Source organism: Microtus oregoni, unplaced genomic scaffold (genome assembly GCF_018167655.1).
Source record: "Microtus oregoni isolate MIOR12 unplaced genomic scaffold, Mior012 000000F_ref0000247, whole genome shotgun sequence".
NCBI lineage: Eukaryota > Metazoa > Chordata > Mammalia > Rodentia > Cricetidae > Microtus > Microtus oregoni.
The window spans coordinates 77,001,157-77,019,539 of NW_024543059.1; the positions used below are offsets into that span (position 1 = coordinate 77,001,157).

General features: G+C 40.2%; 1 protein-coding gene across 50 annotated transcripts in view; it reads left to right on the top strand.

Annotated features, from left to right (window-relative positions):
* Nucleotides 1-18,383, top strand: part of Ank2 (ankyrin 2) — a 520,770-nt gene that overhangs the window by 337,150 nt on the left and 165,237 nt on the right. For all 50 annotated transcript variants that reach the window (XM_041659227.1, XM_041659266.1, XM_041659221.1 and 47 more), the window contains one exon: nt 15,792-15,893. In XM_041659227.1, the coding sequence (XP_041515161.1) occupies nt 15,792-15,893 (102 nt within the window). Of the gene's footprint in view, nt 1-15,791; nt 15,894-18,383 lie in introns of those variants that run through there.

Below are 18,383 nucleotides of genomic sequence, written 5' to 3' on the forward strand. Positions count from 1 at the left end.
AGAAAAGGAGGTGATGTATGGAAAGAGCTACAGTTCTGCATTGGTCTTGTTTGAGTCTGATTGAAGGAGCCTTTTGCTCATCTGGCCATGGTCGGATTAGTTAGTGATCTGAGACTGTAAAACTTAGCTGCCGTTTTTTCTGGACTTGGCAATTTCTCTAAGAGTATACTGTTAGCTACACTTTTATCTGGGGGTTACAAATCCCAGTTTGCTACAGAGGGACTCATGGTAGAGAGTTCTCAGACAACTTCTGGGCAAAATGTACTTTATTTAGTATAAATAATATGAAACAGAAAATATTAAGTATTCCATATACATACATACACACACACACACACACACATATACACACACACACACACACACACACACACACACAACATATTCGGAATAGGCTTTTCCTTCTACCAATTTCTCCCAGTTCCTTCTCACCTTCCCACCCACCAAATACTCTTTCTTCCTTCCATAATTAGAAAATAAATGGGGACCTAAAATAATAATAAAATAAAAATATCAACAAAGCTGTATATGATCAAGCAAACAACAAACTGAAGAAAGAACCAAAAGCATAGGAAACACGTATAGACACAGAGACACACAGAAATGCCATAAAAAGACACAATTGGAAAAGCATAATATATAAACAGGAGACCTATAAGGATTAAAAAAAAACAAACAAAGCATTATGAGACAAAAAACTTCTACAACTTCCATTTAGTCTGCTTTGTGTTGGCTGTCTACTGCTAGGCAGCTGTGAGTCTCTGTATTTATTCCTACCTACTGCAAGAGGAAGCTTCTCTGATGGTGTGAAGCTGGGACACGAATCCGTGAATATAGCAGAATGTTATTAGGAGGCATTTTATTGCCATGTTCCTATTAGCAGAACAGGAGTGTTTGGTTTCCGGCTAGGTCTGTGTAACCTGTCTAGTTTAGGTTCTTGGCCCACCCTAGCAGTGTTGGGTATGGATTCTATCCCATGGAGTGAACCTTAAATCTAATCAGATAGTGGTTGGTTATTTCCACAAATTTGTGTCACCGTTACACTAATGTACCTTCCATGCAGGTCACCACTGTACATGAGGATTTGTAGCTGTGTTGGTGTTTATCTTTTTCTCCTGGTAGTGTGCAGAGTAGCTTCCGGTAAGACCAGTCAGTAAGAGTGAAGGTTCTATGTAGTCATCAGCTCAACTTCTCTGTGTTCACTGAGTTACGCAGGTGTCTTCAGCAGTAGGGTTTTGCCATCAGTTTATGGAGCGCAACCAAGAGCTTTGTATATAGCTCAGTTTGTGAGTTTCCTTTGGCCAGCAACTTGATTAGGTATAGCCCATTCCTGGCACTGAAGGTTTCATTTGGTGGCAAGAGATGTTCAATTGGGGCACCATATCTTCTATTATTTGGCAGTTCTAGTTAGATCACCTTCATTTATGTATATATTATTATTATTATGTTTTTTTGATACAGGGTTTATCTGTATAACCATCCTGGCTGTCCTACAATTGCTTTGAAGACCAGTCTGGTTTTGAACTCACTGAGATCCACCTGCCTCTGCCTCCCAAGTGCTGGGATTAAAGGTGTACCATCACTGCCCAGCCATATATGTCTATATTTTAAAATGCCTCTACTTTAGTAGGTTTCCATATGAGCTTCTCAAATTTTCTTTAGTTTTAGCTGTCTCCCTTACCTGCTCTTTCCATTCCCTTTTCTATTTAATTCTCCATTCCATATATTTTTAAATTGTCTGTATAATTTATTTTAATTGCCTGTAAGATTAAATACTGAGTCAATGCATTACAAGATAATAAATATTGAATTCCATTAAGTCTCCTTCCTTCTCTCCCTCTTTCCTTACTGCCCCCTTTCCTTCTTTTTTCTTTTGACCCTCCTTCCTTCCCTCCCTCCCTCCCTCCCTCCTTCCCTCCTTCCCTCCCTCCCTCCCTCTTTCCCTCGCTTCTCTTCCTTCCTCCCCTTTGTACAGACATACATTAAAGAGCTAATCTTGGCTTTGGTGATGTTTAAGGAATGACACAGCAATCCAGATGTGCATGCCAATCGCCGTTCTCATTTTTGCATATTGTTCATTCAATTACAGCTGTGTGCCAGAAACCAGCCATAAGCATTGCTCAGCCAAGTTGTTAGTGTGCTTACCTATTTTGTGTCTAAGAACTTGATCTGTTACTGAGACTATATCTATTCTCCATAGGATCGCAAGGTGACCTAGAGGTGGAAAATAGGAAAAGAAAAAAGAATTATAAAAACATGAGATGTGGGAATGTGTGTAGGACACCATATTAATTACCCATTATTGATTCTTGGTTATCCCTGGATTCTGTTCTGGTACACTGTATAGAATTAAACAAGTATGAATTTTCATAACTCCTCACAAAAGCATTGTGAGTCTTTTTCTAAACCATAGTTTCATGGTTCTCTACTACACTAGAACTACATTCTCAAGGATTGACATATACTAACTACGTTAATTCTCACAGTCTCCCCCCCCCCCATTTTATTATAAACCAAATGAGGATTATTGGAACTTGGTGACTTAAGTCGCACAGTTCATGGAAAGAGACAGAAACAGGATTAGGAAAGCAGTTCTCAGCATGTCCTGCTGCTGTGCTGGCCCTCTAAGCAAAGAGCAATGGAAGAAGGAAGACTTGAGAGAAAGTAGACGGCATATGTGTAATTTGTGGGCAGTGGGAGGTTCTACCCACTTGAAAAATTGCACGTTTGTAACTCACCCCCTCTCCACACACATATAATTAAGAGTTAAAGAAAAATTAATCTAGAAGAAAATAGAGAAATATTTTACTGATTTCAGGCCTTGAAAATGTAAAAGTAATAAAAACCAAATTCCCATAGAAGTTGAAGTTTACACTTTGTACTTTATATAACAAACAGATTAATTTGGTTATAAAAAAACAACAGAATTTTACAATGTCTCTGTAAATATTTTCAAAACAAAAGGCATTTTAAACTGTAAGAAAAGACAGACAAAAATCAAAGAAGCCACATGTAATTGACAGTAAATTTATGACTAAGTTTCCAAATGTTCCAGCAATGAGAAGGCCATGGCAGATCACAAGACTGTAATGTCAGTGGGGCAAGGCAATGTGAGATCGTGCTGAGGTTGCCTTTCTTAGGAGGCGCTTAAGGCCGCTCAGAAATGTGCACATCCCTAGCCCTTGAAGTCATTGTCACATCATTGGATGTCAGAAGGCTACAGTCAAGCAGAGAGAGAAACTTACGAGTACTTTCTAGTCATAAAATTGTTTCAAATAATAAAAGTCAATGAGAGTAGTTATGTATAAATGTTTGCAGAAGGCTAAAAATAATAATCTGTCTGTAATACATTTGTGAGATTTAGATTTAGAATATGTTCCAACCTTTTTACACAGGAGATCCAATACTTATTTGGTAAAGTGATTTTTTTTTAAAGTGAAAGATGGAATGTCATCACCCCAAATTTGTGAAAACATCTCTATACACATATAGAATGCGTCTATAGAAAATTCTCAAAAAGAATATATGACAATATAAATTGTTAAAATTAGGTCATAGGCTATTATGACTTTAGCCATTTTTTAAAAATTCAGTTTTTAAGTGTTCTATGAGCTGTGTGTGTATGTATGTGTATATATTTATAATTATCTACCCTTTTTGAGATATGGGAGATTATTAAAAGCAAAAGTGAGTGAAATAACTTTGTTTCTACGCCTCACACATTCTTTTAAGAACATGCCTTTAAATATTTCCTTATGCTTGCAACAAGCCATTTCATTTAATGTCACCTTAATTTAGATTTTCTATCGGTGTGGAGGAATGACTAAGAAATGCATTTTTACTTTTTAGTAAGAAAAGGAATTTTACTCCTATCGTTTCTTGAAAGTGCGGCCAACCTTTAAGTAGCAGGTGGAGCGGTTAATTAAGAACAGCAGAGAGAGGTTCTGGACGCTTCTGGAAGCAGTCCCACTCAGGAAAACACTTCTGCCTGTGCACTAGAAATTATGCTGCCTCCGAAGCAGAGGACTAAGTGGCAGCATGGAAGCCACCAATGCAACACAGTTGGGAAGGGTTTTTCTTTCCAGGGTAACAGTGATAATCGTGATGGTCACATTCTAGTCCTATGTGTTGAGCATAGCACGCAGTAGCATTTTGAGATAAGGCAATCGGGTCCTTTGGATTTCCAACTCTTGGGTTAGCCTCATCACACACACACAAAAAAAGGAAATATTTTCATTCTGGATACAGATGAAATTGCTGACTTTTCTAAAAGACGAGAAAGGGAATCGGGCACCAGAGGATCAGAATGAACGCTGAGCCAGGAAATGTGGTAGTAGCCACCTGTTCCCCAGTCAACAGATGATTAACGGTCAGAACTTATGCAGGGATCTGGGGACGGTGGTGACAAATCCAGAAAGACTGGATTTAATCTCAGTTCTATCATTTTCTACCCCCTCCTCCAATCCACGGGCAAGTGACACAATTCCACCGAGCCTGAGCTTCTTGCCTTGAGAAGCTTATGAGGATTATTAAATAAGATTATGAATGCATTTGTTATGTAGTGAGACTATCTGTTCACGTTGTGCCTAGTTACAGGGTACTAGAAAGAAATGCATGAGTGTGTATTGCTTATTCCGTCAAGGTGCTGAGAATCTAGTAGCACAGCCCAAACGTGCACACTAAACAGGTTGCATCTTAAGTCTCAGGGATAGATAGAGGGCTATAGGGAAGACAGACTTCTATCAGGATGTTACATTTGTGGAGAAATTATTTAACATGAACAAATCACTAAAACTGCATCCATATCTATATAGCTGTATCTGCACACACCCACACATTCTTGTAAAATGATTACGCATGATTGCTTGATTTGGTGTTTGGCGAGTGTTCCCTTAAAACAAGTTCAGTACATAAAACACATTGTAATTAATTCTCATTCTTATGCTTAAAATTGAAACCACAGAAGGAAGGCATCGGTCAGTGTCTGCTTGACGCAGTCAGCGATGACTTAATGGCTGTATTGGTGAGGAAACACAGTTAGAAAACAATGCATACCACTGGTAAGGAAACTTGGAAAATGCAAGTGGTTCATGCCTAGCGGGACAGACCTAGAAGTGGCCCTGTGCCCTCGCCAGGCCATGTTTCCCCTGGTGGTTTCCCCTTTTACACGCCACTGGCCAGAAATGACAGGACTGCAGTACTCTCTCCGCGAAGTTCTCAGTATCTCTTACTTTTACAAATTCCTGGGACAGAGCGGATCTGCTGTCTTGTTCTCCATCCGTGCTCAATAATGAGACTGTGTTGTGTCAACTAAGTCAAATTTGGCCTCGAGTGCAGTTTTTGCTTGTTACTAGTTGTGAACAAGCAACCCCTCCCCCAACCTTCTTCTGAAACTTTAGGGGTTTTTACTGAGTTGCAACAGAATTAGCTTTGTAGTATAAGCTAAATGTTAAAGGGGGGTGCTGAAGGCTTTGTGAGTTCAGGATACTTGATTTTCGAAGCCTCTTACCCACTGCGTGTATTACATATTGTCATTTATCAAACACATTCTTTTCTAAACCAATTTCCCATTTTATCCTTTACACGTTGGGTGTAGGATTACATGCTCTCGCTTTCAGGAACAGCATAGAGTGAAATTTAAATTGTACAAGCCATTTCTGATGATTGAAATTAATGGCACAGGGGGATTAAGTTTGGAAAGTCAGCAGGCTCTACCCCATGAGGAGGAAGTGGTATCTCAGTTACGTCGTGGCTTCACGGGGAAATGACAGCTGTGGCGTCTCAGTGTGTTCTGAGTTCTCAGTTTCTCGGGTACACATGCACACAGCCACGTGGAGAATTTCTGTTCTGTCAATCAGAACTTTCTGCCTCTCTTATAGGTATGGGCAGGTCATCTGCGGTCCCTTCTAGAGGCAGCGCAGTGAGCCCTTTGTTGTTTCTATGACACTGCACCTGCTGGTTCTGTGCCAGCCATGATTTCACCCAACCTTTTCAGAACCCTGAATCAAATACAACATTGTTGTCCCTATTTTTATGTATGTGAAAATACGGATCGTTCCGAGGTTGGATCCTCTCGCTTCTTCATTTAACCTGGAACGTGTAACCATCTGGCACAGAGTACATGCTTTGGAAATAACCAACTATCGGCAAAATAACTTGGTGTTAATGACTAGTTATCTTTAACCATTTGCTCTTGAAATACTTACTTGATTAACTTAATTTCTTTATTTCTAAATGGGATACTCTTGTTTTCCAATGTGCGTACATTTAGATTGGTACAACTATGAATCCTGTCAGGAATTTCATACACCTTAATTAGTGAGTCACACTGGGGAATAGTTCCCTTGTCATATGGAACACATGTATGCGATTTTCTTTTTTTGTTTTAAAGTTAGCGTTAGATCTCTTTATATTGGAGTAATGTGGTTAAGGTAAAGAAACTGATGGAAAGGAATTTTATATGTTTAATTTGCCATAATTCTGGCATGCTAGAATTCTGGTTTTGTCTTCATTGTTTGTATTGAGCATCCATGTGGACTGTAGTATGTAAATATGTATGTTACAAGTGTTTGAATGTTTGCATATTTATAGAAACATTTCAGAGTCTTTCCTCCTCCTGTATAGCCCACATGCTTTGGAAAATGGGATACATGAATATGTTTCCAACAATTAAATGAACATTAGAAAGATGGGCTCTCGACATTTTATAGAAGTAATGAACTTAATAACAGTTCCATGAATGGGCTTAGAGACAAACGATTTCTAATAAACAGCATAATTACCATACTGAAACTTCAGATACCTAATGATTAGAAAGACTTAAAAAAAGTCAAGAATTCCAAAAATTGCATGAACAATTTGTGGGTCCATTATTCTCAGAAAATAAAATATTGTTCTGGGACAAGAAATGATATCATAAAAATAATGAATTTGAGTTTTTAGGTTATATTATATAACATATAATAATGTAGATATTAATACTGTCAAAGATTAAAATTTGAGTTCAGAATTTTATTTTGAGTCCTGCAATTATGATGAGTGGTTATTCAGCTGTAATTAAGTGATACCCTCAAGAAAAGGCAATCTCACTGGTAATTATAGGCAGATTCCCGGGTGTTATAAATGAAGATCTCAGTCTGTTTATATTTCCATGTCCATCTCACTGGGGCCACACGAAATCATGAGCCTAAGGAAATGTATTGCAATGGAAAAGCCTGTGCAGGTTCTTTTAAAATGGAGGTGATAATGTCAGGGAAGTCACTGGGCGACTTTTCCTTCAAGACTTGATGCTTGCTTCAACCTTGAATAATTCAATGTGAAAAGAGCCATCTAGGTGAGACTGAGCTGTAGGGGGCGCACGTTCGGCACCACAAAGCCACTCTGACTGATGAATGTCTGTTTTGGAGCAGATGGTCTCTGAAGCCAGAGAGTAATCAGACCAATGGGGACCAAAATCACATTGCCTATCTCAAGGGGGCGGTCGTGAATTAGCACCGCAGGACGTCTAGCGCAATAAAACACCCATGAAAGATATTTTCACTTGATTGGGTCTGTTTCTTTCATATCATGAGAATTGTAAAGCACATAAAGGGAGATGAAACTTAATTTAGGTCCATTTAGCCTCGTCTTTAAATATTGTGTTGGGGTAAACTTTAATGTCTTGCCTGGGAAATACGCTGCAATATCTTAGCCCGCTGATTAGTCAGGGACCGGAAAGCGTATCTTAAATTGTCAAGCAGACTGTTGTAGCATAACTCTCTCTTTATCCCTGACCAAGAGCTGTTAGAGTTGATTATTATTCAACTACAAAACCAACAGTGAACATCCAAAAGGGAATTCCTTTGAATTTGTTTACATTTGTCTACATTTCGTGGAAGTTGGATGGACGCTTTCATGCATTCATCCAGTGCATGTTGGGTTGATGCTGGTAAAAACTTTCTTAGCGAAGATGCCTGGCTGATTGGAAATTAGGAGCATGATTAAGGATAGGAATTGTACATATATAATTTTGAGGGCTGGTGATATAGCTCAGCTGATAGACTGCCTGCCTCATATGCAATGAGTAATGAGGATTAGTCTCAGAATCACATAAACCAAGTGAGGTGGAGCATACTTATGACTCCACCCATCCAGGAGTGGAGGCACTTTTTTCTTTTGCTACATAATAGGTTCAAAGCCAACCTACAATACATAAGATCCTATAACAAAAGAAAAAGACATGTTTCCATATTGTCCAATGAATATCAATTGAAGACCCTTAGCTGATGTCTGAGGGCTGTTTAGACTTCAACAGAATGTAGATGTGTTAATGAACTTTCAGCCTAGGGGCAAGAGGGGTGGCTCAGTGGGGCAGGCCAACCCCTTTTCCCACAACAGGGTCTCACTTTGTAGCCATGGCCCACCTGGATCTTGCTATGTAAACCAGGCTAGCTTTGAACTCACAGAAGTGTACTTGCCTCTGCCTCCTCAGTGCTGGGACTACAGACGAGTGCCCCACACCTGGCTATTTGCTGCTCTTGCATGGAACCTGTCTTCAGTTCCCTGCACCCACATGGTAACTCACAATTGTTGGAAAATCCAGTAGCAGGGGCTCTAATGCCCCTTTCTGCCCTTCTGTGGGCACCAAGAACATCTGTGCTATAAATACATACATATAGGCAAACAATTACACTAGAAATAAAAAGAAATCTTACAAAATTTTTTTCCATCTGGGTGTGGTAGCATATGCTTTTAATATTGAGGCCAGTCTTGTCCACATAGTGAGTTCCAGGACAGCCAACACAAGGAGATACTGTCTAAAGGGGGGGGGGGGAGAAAGAGAGGCAGAGAGGAAGAAAGAAAGGAGAAAGAAAGAAACAAAGAAGAAAGAGATAAAGAAAGGAAAGAAGATGAAAAAATCCAAATGTGAGGCTCATTTCTTTTTTATAGTGTTGGTACACGAAGTACAGATTTCCATGTTATTTTAACTCTTGAAACTGTTAGAGAGTATTATAGGAAACCCATGACATTCAATTTCGGACTTGTACAGTTTGCTTGTCTTTACACAGCATTTTGAGTTCAGTCAAAACTTTCAAGTGTTGCATAAGGAGTCAAGCGTAAATGTTAGGTATTCTGATCACTCCCAGTTTCTAAAAACATTGAACATAGCAGCTTTATCTGGTGATAATCCTTGTGCAAATGTATGCCTACATATTAAGAAGAGAGTGTGTGGAATCCTCCCTACTGGAGAGATAGTCTGTGTTCCAGATCCCTTTCGTTTCTTTGTACCAATATACCCCAGAGTGTATCCATGTGCTCTGTTTTGGTCATGGCAAAAACCTTCTGACTTAAACGAGACCATGTATGCACGCCTGTGATGTGATTCCTTATGTTCTTTTGCATTCATCCCCTTCAGGAAAAGCCACAGATTGTGAAACAAACAGCAGGTTTCTTCGGTGCCTGTAGTCAGACTATGTGGTGTTACATTTTCCCTGCAGTTCTAGGAAGTGTGTTTTTTGATCGGAAATTGGTACCATCATGGGCCTGGAGAGACAATTTGGTGGTCAAGAATACTTACCACTTTTTCGGAGGCCCCAGATTGGGTTCCCAGTGCCCACATGGTAGCTCACAACTGTCTGTAACTCCAGTTCCGGGGAATCTAATCCCTCTTCTGACCTCACCTCTGAGGACTCCTACATGTTTGTGGTATACTCCCATCCACCCAGACACATATAAACATGATAAAACAAGTATATTAAAAAACCAATATCATACAATTCATCATGGATAAAATGGGATTTAGCTGACCCTGTTTCTAAACAGAGATCCAAGAACCTACAACAAGAATCCTAATTGTACAGCTCATTTTCTCAGTGTTCACATTACTATCCCCACCTCCCAGTATATTTCACTAAGTTTTCCTGACTTTGTGTTGCCGTCGATCACAGGGTTGCCTGGTAAATGACTGCGTTTCTACTAAGCTATAATGATTTCTCAAATCAGTAAGTGAAATTTCACAGGATTTAAACTGCGTCACTTCCTTCAGTCAGCAGAGACTTGCGTGAGGGTTGGTGGGATGTATACCTACGGGAAATGAAAGGGGGATGGATGTTCTTTGTCCTTCTGTTAAGGCTCAAGACTGCCACCTGAGTCCCGCTCTTATCCCAGTCTCTGTCAGTCTTAAATAATGGATTTATTCATTTTAAAGTATAAGGGACGATTTATGATCCTCAGTGTCATTTCAGTGTTAATAGAATATTAAAACCACGGAACTCAGTAAACTCTATGGTAACTTGAATTTTGGGCAAAAGCCTGAGCTCCAGCACCCCTAAGCCTAGGCACCTGCCCTTCTATGCTAACTAAACAAATAAGAGCAAAAGCAGACAGAGGTATTTAATCAATACTTGAGTACAGGAAAAAATAGTGATCCAAGTTCATCTTCAAGGTACTAACACATGTGTCTTATTTAATTCGGGGTCGTATTGGGGTGAGAGGTCACGTAATTAAGGAGGGCTGGCCAAGTCACCATCCCACTGATCATCTTCTTGGTTCTAGTTCTGTAAGGTGGCTCAAAAGCTGTCATCGCTATTGCTTGAGGATATTCATTCTGATTCCACACTTTCTGATTCTGGGCACTTTCTTGTCATATCAGATCATTGCCCTCTTCTGGGGGTTCCAGGCAGGCAGGTTTGGCTGTTCCTGGAACTCAAGGTGCCTACTGACTTAGGATACTTGCCTTACAGTTGTGTCCAGTGTGGAAGTGGGCGAGACAGGTTGAACAGAGAATGAACGAATATCATACCTGTCAAGCAGGAGTTTCACCCCAAGCAGCTTCTAAGTAGAAGTTGAAACTGAGAATCGTTTCTCAGAGGGTTTCTTTTGCCCTTGCTGCCAAGTTTGTGCAAGTTGCCCATGCAGAGGCGACGTCAGCATCGATGTTGGTGCACAGTTTCTGCTGTACTTCCTTCGGACTCTTTCAGTTTGTCAGGTTCTCGACTATCCTGCCCTGTCTCAGGACCAGACTGTCAGAGCATTCTCTCTCTGTACCACAGGAAAACTTTTTACATAGAACACACACATAGACACAAACACGTGTGTGCATGTGCACACACACACACACACACACAATAAATATAAATGACTGACTGACTGAATGAATGAATGAATGAATAAATACAAAACCAAAACCATCCACACATGCCCTCTAGATTTCTCTTGTTAGGCACTGATTTAGAAAAACAAATACCAAATAATCTGTTTTTGCTCTGTCATAGGCTAGCCAGCGACATGACCTGCAGCATGCTTTATTTTCCTTGTTAGTTTAGTATTGAAATAATCTAATAATAAGTGAAATTATTTTTAAATCTAGGTAGACATGGGCTCTGAACCTTTGGTGGAACATTCCTTTAGGATATAATTGGCCTTGGGCACACACATTCCTCCTCATGCTCATGCTGGGTGCAAGAAAAATCCTATTTTGCTGATGCTCAGATACAAAAATGGAACTGTGTCAAGACAAATTGGAGAGGAAGCTTTTCTTTTTTGGCTGGAGATGTCCCATGAGAGTTACAAAGCGGGTGCACTTAATGATAACCATATGCTGCTTATTAAAATATTCAGAAAGAACGGAACATTTGACTTCCTTCCCGGGAGTGGAGCTTTACAGGCTGAGGTACAGTTGGTTGTAGGGTGTAAGGTCCTAGGGACAGACACAAAGTAGCAGAGCAGAAAGAGGGGTTAGTCCCTGGTGTGTCTAGACCTTCTCCCAAAGGAGTTGCCATTGCTTCCTTTTTCCTTTATTGAGCTTTGATGTAAGAATGTTCCTGACTGAATAAAGTAAACAGTTTTGAAAGTTTGCTTTCTTCATGCTCAGCCTTGATTTAAAAGCTCAACTTTTCTTTTCATAAGCGATGGGACAGACAGACGGACAAAAATCCCCCTTCCCTTCCCTCCCCTCCTGTCTTCTCCCCTCTCTTGTCTTTCTGTCTCTGTCTCTGTCGTCTCTCTCTGTCTCTGTCTCTCTGTGTGTTTGAATCCTCTTTTATTTCCTTATTGATTAAAGGTAACCATGCTCCTGCTGTCAAAAGCTGTTTTGTCAAGAACTGTAATCACAGCCTGACCTCATTGTAGGACACAGCGTATTGACATGTGTATTTGTCAATGTACAAGAAAGAGAATACATATTTCTGTGTAAGGGTATGAATTTGAACTTCAGAATAGTTTTTTTCTACATACAAATTTTGGAAGTTTATTTTAATTCTGTCCTGACAATTCATGATTTTAGTGTTTTTGTTTTTGTTTTTTTAAAAAACAGGGTTTCTCTGAAATTCATGCTCTTAAACCATATGATAATAACCGTTTCATTTAATGCATTTCCTCTCTTGGGGAAAACTAAGTTCTTCAATGGGGTGGAAGAAGAATCTGCCTTAGAGATTCCTGGCAGGATGGCACAAATGTTACATTTAAAACTAGGAATATTATTTGCTAAAATTTCAGGGTTTTACTCTAAGTCTTGAACTTGTATCCATTTTTAAAAATTTAACTGGGAAAATAGACAACCAGTTAAGAACACTTGATACTCTGTAACAACAAAAGCACCTGCCAGCTGCCCATTCTTCAGACAAGTTCGGCAGAGGGCCTTGTGGACTTCCTGGTATTCACTGTGGTCTTCAGTCTATCTCAGCTTCTGCCCTGATGCCCGATGCTTTCAGGATGGTCTCTCCCTCTGCCCTGGATTGTTTACTTCATTTTTTTTTGCTTGTTTCTCTAAGAACAAAATGCAACTTGATCTTTTGCTGTATTGGAGCCCTAGAGACACGTAGAGACATGTAACAGATGTCTCCTAAAAATAAAAGATTAATTTGTGTTTATGTATACATGTGTATTTGTGTGAGTATATGCCCTGTGTGTGTGGGTGCACACAAAGGCCAGAATAGGATACGGGGTACCCGGGAACTGGAGTCACAGTTGGTTGTATGCTGCCGAATGTGGGTGCTGGGCACCAGACATCGGTCTTCTGGAAGAGCAGCGAGTGTTGTTTAGCCAGGGAGCCCTCTCTCTAGCCCCATCAACTCCCTTTTACTTTCCCACTTTCCCCCTCATTTGCAAATGAAGGAGTTTCTGGGGCTTTCTCACCTAGATATTGAGTTTAGTTTTTACTAGTTGCAAATAGCACTAGGTGCAGCCAGGAGGCATTTCCTGTGCGGCACTTACGTCATAAATGACAGGGTTTACAGAGGACTTGTAGACCAAGGTCGTGTGTGGTCCTGCTGAAGTGGGGGAATCTGTACTGTTTTCTACTTCGGAATTTGCATTGCTGGGGATGTAATAGCAGAGAAGGTTTCTGACTCTGAGTCTGATAAATGTGAAATAAATCTTGAATCTTCCCCTATCCCCGAGTAATCCTATGACCTAAGAAACTTTCTAGACCTCTTCCCTCCCAATGATTCACCATTCTTTATAGTCTTACTATGAATCTTGATTATTCGATGTGTATGGCTCCGTTAGCTCTTTTCTTGGCTCACAGTATACACTCAGTAAATATTACCTACAATTATTTGCTTCTTGCACAAATTGTAAGTATTTCCTTTGCTCAGTTTTTAGTACAGTTTATAATGAATCTAATTTGGAAAATTTCTGTTTACATAATAGTACTTTTAGAGTTCACATTTGGGACTTCATGTTATTTTATTTTCATTGATTTATAGCAAAAAATAAGATTTATTGTGTGCTCTTCATAGTGCCATGTGGCACATCAAGTTTTACTTACTTGTAGCAAGAAACTCAGAGGGGGAAACCCCATAGGAGTTTTCAACATTAGCTAAAAACAGCAAAATAATTTCATAGAAGAAGCATTTTGAAGTGAGTCATAATTCAGTCCCTGCATTGCAGATGGACTCAGGGCACTCTGCCATGGGCATGACTTTCAGGAAGGATGTAGAATGAGACATCCTGGGAAGGAGAAGCGAGGCATCCCGGGAAAGAGAACATTCCCACACTAGTCACACCGTGATGCATCTCCAAAGAGACAGAACATGGATTCTGGGTGTCTGGATTTCGGCCATGCTGTTCCCCCTTTAAGCATCTGGCTGGCTTGGAAAATTGTAACCCAAAGATACTCAGACTGATGTGAGATCATTCAGTTCTTGGGTTTTCAGGGTTCCTGAGTGTAAATCACTTAGCAATGTGCAAGCAATCATGTATTTGAAACTCCCTGAGAAAATGTTCCCATTTCTATTACCTGCCCATCCTCACAAATTTAAAAAACAGCTTTGACAGAGTGTGCCAAGAATCCCTGCCAAGCGTCATCTTCTTTGAGGGAAGGAGGCTATGCATTTTGCTAAGGGGAATGTTGTTAAACCTGAAAGAAAACAGAAGTTATCAAACTCAGCGCTCACATCCAAATATGTGAATTACATCCCTTTTCAGGCCCCTCTTCTCCTTGGTCAGAGAGTATACCACAAGAAATTTATAATAGTTATGTAAATGTCTTTAACCTTGACAAAAGTTTTTTGTCATTATTATGTTAAGGTTTAAAAGTCAGAATATTTATCCAAGCCCCGGGGCAATGGTTGTAACTCTGTCTTTGGAACAGTTCTCTAGACTTTTCACGAGGCAAATACAGCTGATTTTCCCAGGACCAGAGTTGCAGAGACTGTGGGAAGATGAAAACCTTAAAACAAAAGTCTCCATCCAGAGAGCTATCATCTTTACCAGGGCATTTCAGTCTGGTGTTATGTCAGCTGGCTTACATTTAATAGTGTTTTCCCTGAAATCACCAGGAGGACAAAATTTGCATCAGCCCAGTCCACACCTGCCGACTGATGCTTTCCTCCTCTGCAAAGCTCCTTATTGTCCCAACGTGAGGCTGGATGGCTAGAGTGACCCCAACTCAGTGTCCTTCCGCTGAGTCATCTGGAATCAGTAGATGAAACAGTAGAGAAACAGTAGATGAAACAGTAGATGAAACAGTAGAGAAAGAAAGAAAGAGGAACCCAAGCAGCTTTTGCTGCATCTAGTTTTAAATTGTTTTTTGTTGTTGTTGTTGTTGTTTTAATTTTCCACCAGGCTCCGTATTCATTCACTAAAAACCCAATGGGAAAGCAAATGAATAGGGGCTGTGGAGAGAGCCCAGTGCACAAAGCATGTGCCACACTAGCTGAGGACCAGAACTAGGATCCCCAGAACCCACATAAAGATCTTAGCAGGCATGATGGGAGTCCCAATACCGGGGAGGCGGAGACAGAGGAACCCAGGGCAAGCAGGCTTGGTTGATTAAGTCATTGGTGAGCTCTCGGTTCAATGGCCAGATCCTTCCTCCATAAGGAAAGTAGAACATAGGGTAGTGGTGATGGAGCCAGACACCTCACATCAATCCAGGCCTCCATGAGCATATATTTTTGTGCAGACCTGTTCACAGGGCCACTCATACACATGTAAACACCGTTGCACACAACACTCAAGCATGGAAAAATAATATAATATTTTAGATTCAGTGGAATTTAGTGGAATTTTGCATAGTGTAAATTCATCCTTGAATTGGCTGAAGGTTTGGAATAAAGCAGTCATGGTCATTTTCATTTTAACGGTTCCTTTGTATTCTTATATGTACAGAGTGTCTTTTCCATCTATGTCGACATCCAGAAGCCACGGTGTGGTTGCTGCCTTAGGCTGTGAATGGTAGCTCAATGTCTGAAAGCTGGCACTGAAACGTTTCTCAGGCAAAGCTTGTCCTGTGTAGTGTCAACACTTGCTGTAGCTGGTGCATTTGATGTTCGGCTTGATTCACCAAAGGCCTTTTCTTTCTCTTCCAGTCTGACAGCAATGCCAGCTTCCTCCGTGCTGCCAGAGCAGGCAACCTGGACAAAGTTGTGGAGTATCTAAAGGGAGGCATTGACATCAACACCTGCAACCAGGTAAGCGTGGGGGACAGGCTTTGGCCCGTGGATCAGGAAGCACCCAAGATCCAGGCAGAGTCTCAGAGCACAGGGCTCTTTTCTGTTCATATCGGTTTACTAAGGTATCAGGAAGTCGGTCTTGATCCAAGCCAATTTTTAGCAATTTCCCAACTTTTGAAGTGCCATTTTGGGTTTTAGAATTGCCATTTCTAGTGAAGTATCGAAAAAAAAATAAATTCAGTATTAGTATTTTCTTCTGAAATGATGTGACCCTCCTGATCTGATATGTTAATTAGTCAAGAATGATGTATTATAACTTGTTAAAGTTCATCCTTAGCTACACAGTGAGATCAAGGTCAGCCTGGTCTACCTGCATAAGACAGTGTTTCAAACAAACAAAAGTCACACAACAAAAAAAACTGAAAACAACACCGGTATAGAAATATGGTTAATTCTGAGGATATAGAAAATTACTATATTAGTTTAAATCAAGTGTCTGGATTATTAATTAGGGATAAAATTATTTATTTTTGATATTATTTTCCCTTAAGAGTACTGATATTTTCTTGACATTTTGATGAAGGTTTTTGTATCATAAGTTAAAGTGTCTAGGAGACCCCAGTAATCCTATAGTTTGTAAATGTTGTTATTGGTGATGGTGTTTTTGTTGCAGTTGTTGTTTGTGGTGGTGGTGGTGGTGATGTGGTGTGTGTTTGTGTGTGTGTGTGTGTGTGTGTGTGTGCGAGAGAAAGAGAGACAGAGAGACAGAGACAGAGAGAGACAGTAAGATGAAAAGCTAAGTATTAATATCATGTTTATGTGAGGCTATTTTCTGATTTCAAATGATCCAGGAGTGCTTGGATGCTGTTGCTCCATCCTCCTATGCATTTGGCCCACTTTTCTTAAATCTCTGGACACAAGCTCCCTAAGCTGTGGCTTGTGACCCGTGCAAGGTTATAGAAGTGAATGTGCTGTCACAAAAAGTTCTTAACAAGAAAAGGCTCTGGGATGTGGAACAACTACCATCAATTGAAATCAAATGATAATGAACCCAAACTGTTTCTCTCACGCTTTCTCTGCACTGCGGTAGAGCTTCTCTTCAGCCCTGGTCCTAGACACACAGCATGAGCACTTTGGCCTCTGAAGAGGCCACAACCTGAACATTTGCAAAGTTTTCTTCTCATAAAGAGATATAATAGTTTAATTATAAAAAGAAGACTTTAAATATTTCCCTACCGCTATCTCTTCAGCATGCCAGTGTCAAATTAGTATGTCTCTGTATTATATTGTATTAGAATGTTTGGTTTTTAAAATTGCCATATGAATTCCTGACCTTAGTTTCATTTAAAAAAAGCATTAAAAGAATTTTTGAGCTGTGTTTAGGGGCAGAATTTTCAATGGTTTCAGAAATGATACCAAACGTATTTCTCCAATTTTCCAGTATGTACTCATATGAGATGGCGTTGTAAGAACTGGCGACTATACAATCTGAGTACCTGCCAGGTGGTGGTGGCACATGGGAGGCAGAGGCAGGTGATCTCCAAAGCAGGTTCTAAGGACAGCCATGGCCAAATAGAGAAACCCTGCCCCCCAAAACAAAAACAAATAGATGATAGATAGATAGATAGATAGATAGATAAATAGATAAAACCAGAGTATCTAAAGATCTTCATTTATCAAATATTCAGCCAAGATTTAACTTTCCTGTAAACATAAACAAGCACATCTGTCTCAGTGATGCACAGATGTACCTTCATCTTTAGTAAATGGTAAAATAAAAACTACCTTAAAATAAATCTCCTCATGCTTCATTATGAGGAAATGCATGATTGATGTACTCACTTTATATTTCTATACGTACTCAGAGTTCCATGAAAATTACTTGAGTAGAAAGGGGTCAAAAGGGAAGGGAACCCTGATTGCTCTTTGGGCTGACGAGGGAGGGGGACTTGATTGTGGGAGGCGGAGGGGGAGGGAAATGGGAGGCGGTGGCAGGGAGGGGACAGAAATCTTTAATAAACAAATAAATTTTTAAAAAACATGTACACAAAAAAAAGTGTAAGAAGGTTAAGAAGTCTTGCTCTATAATATTGAAATCAGTAAATCTCTCGAATACTTTATAAAATGCAGCCTGGTTATTTACATTCCAAAATTATTATCTTCCTAAATTCCCATTTATTCATTTCTTCCCCAGTTGTGTCACTAAAGCATTGGGAGAGCCCAATGGGAGTTGCCACATGTCACCATCCAGGTGTCCTCTAGGGTCTTCATCCTGTTAGTGAAGGAACTCGGGAACAGGCTCCAACAACAGCTCCTGGACCCATTGATTACAGTTACAACAAAGCTCAGGGAGGCAAGCTGTAAATCCAGCTGTCAGGAGGAAGGTGTTCAGAAACGGGGGTGGGGGGGTGGGGTGGAGCATGCAGAGTTAAACTGGCATGGACATCTGCCACATGGTGGCAGGCAGGGGACATCACCAGAAATTCTACCACAGTTACTAAGAATTCT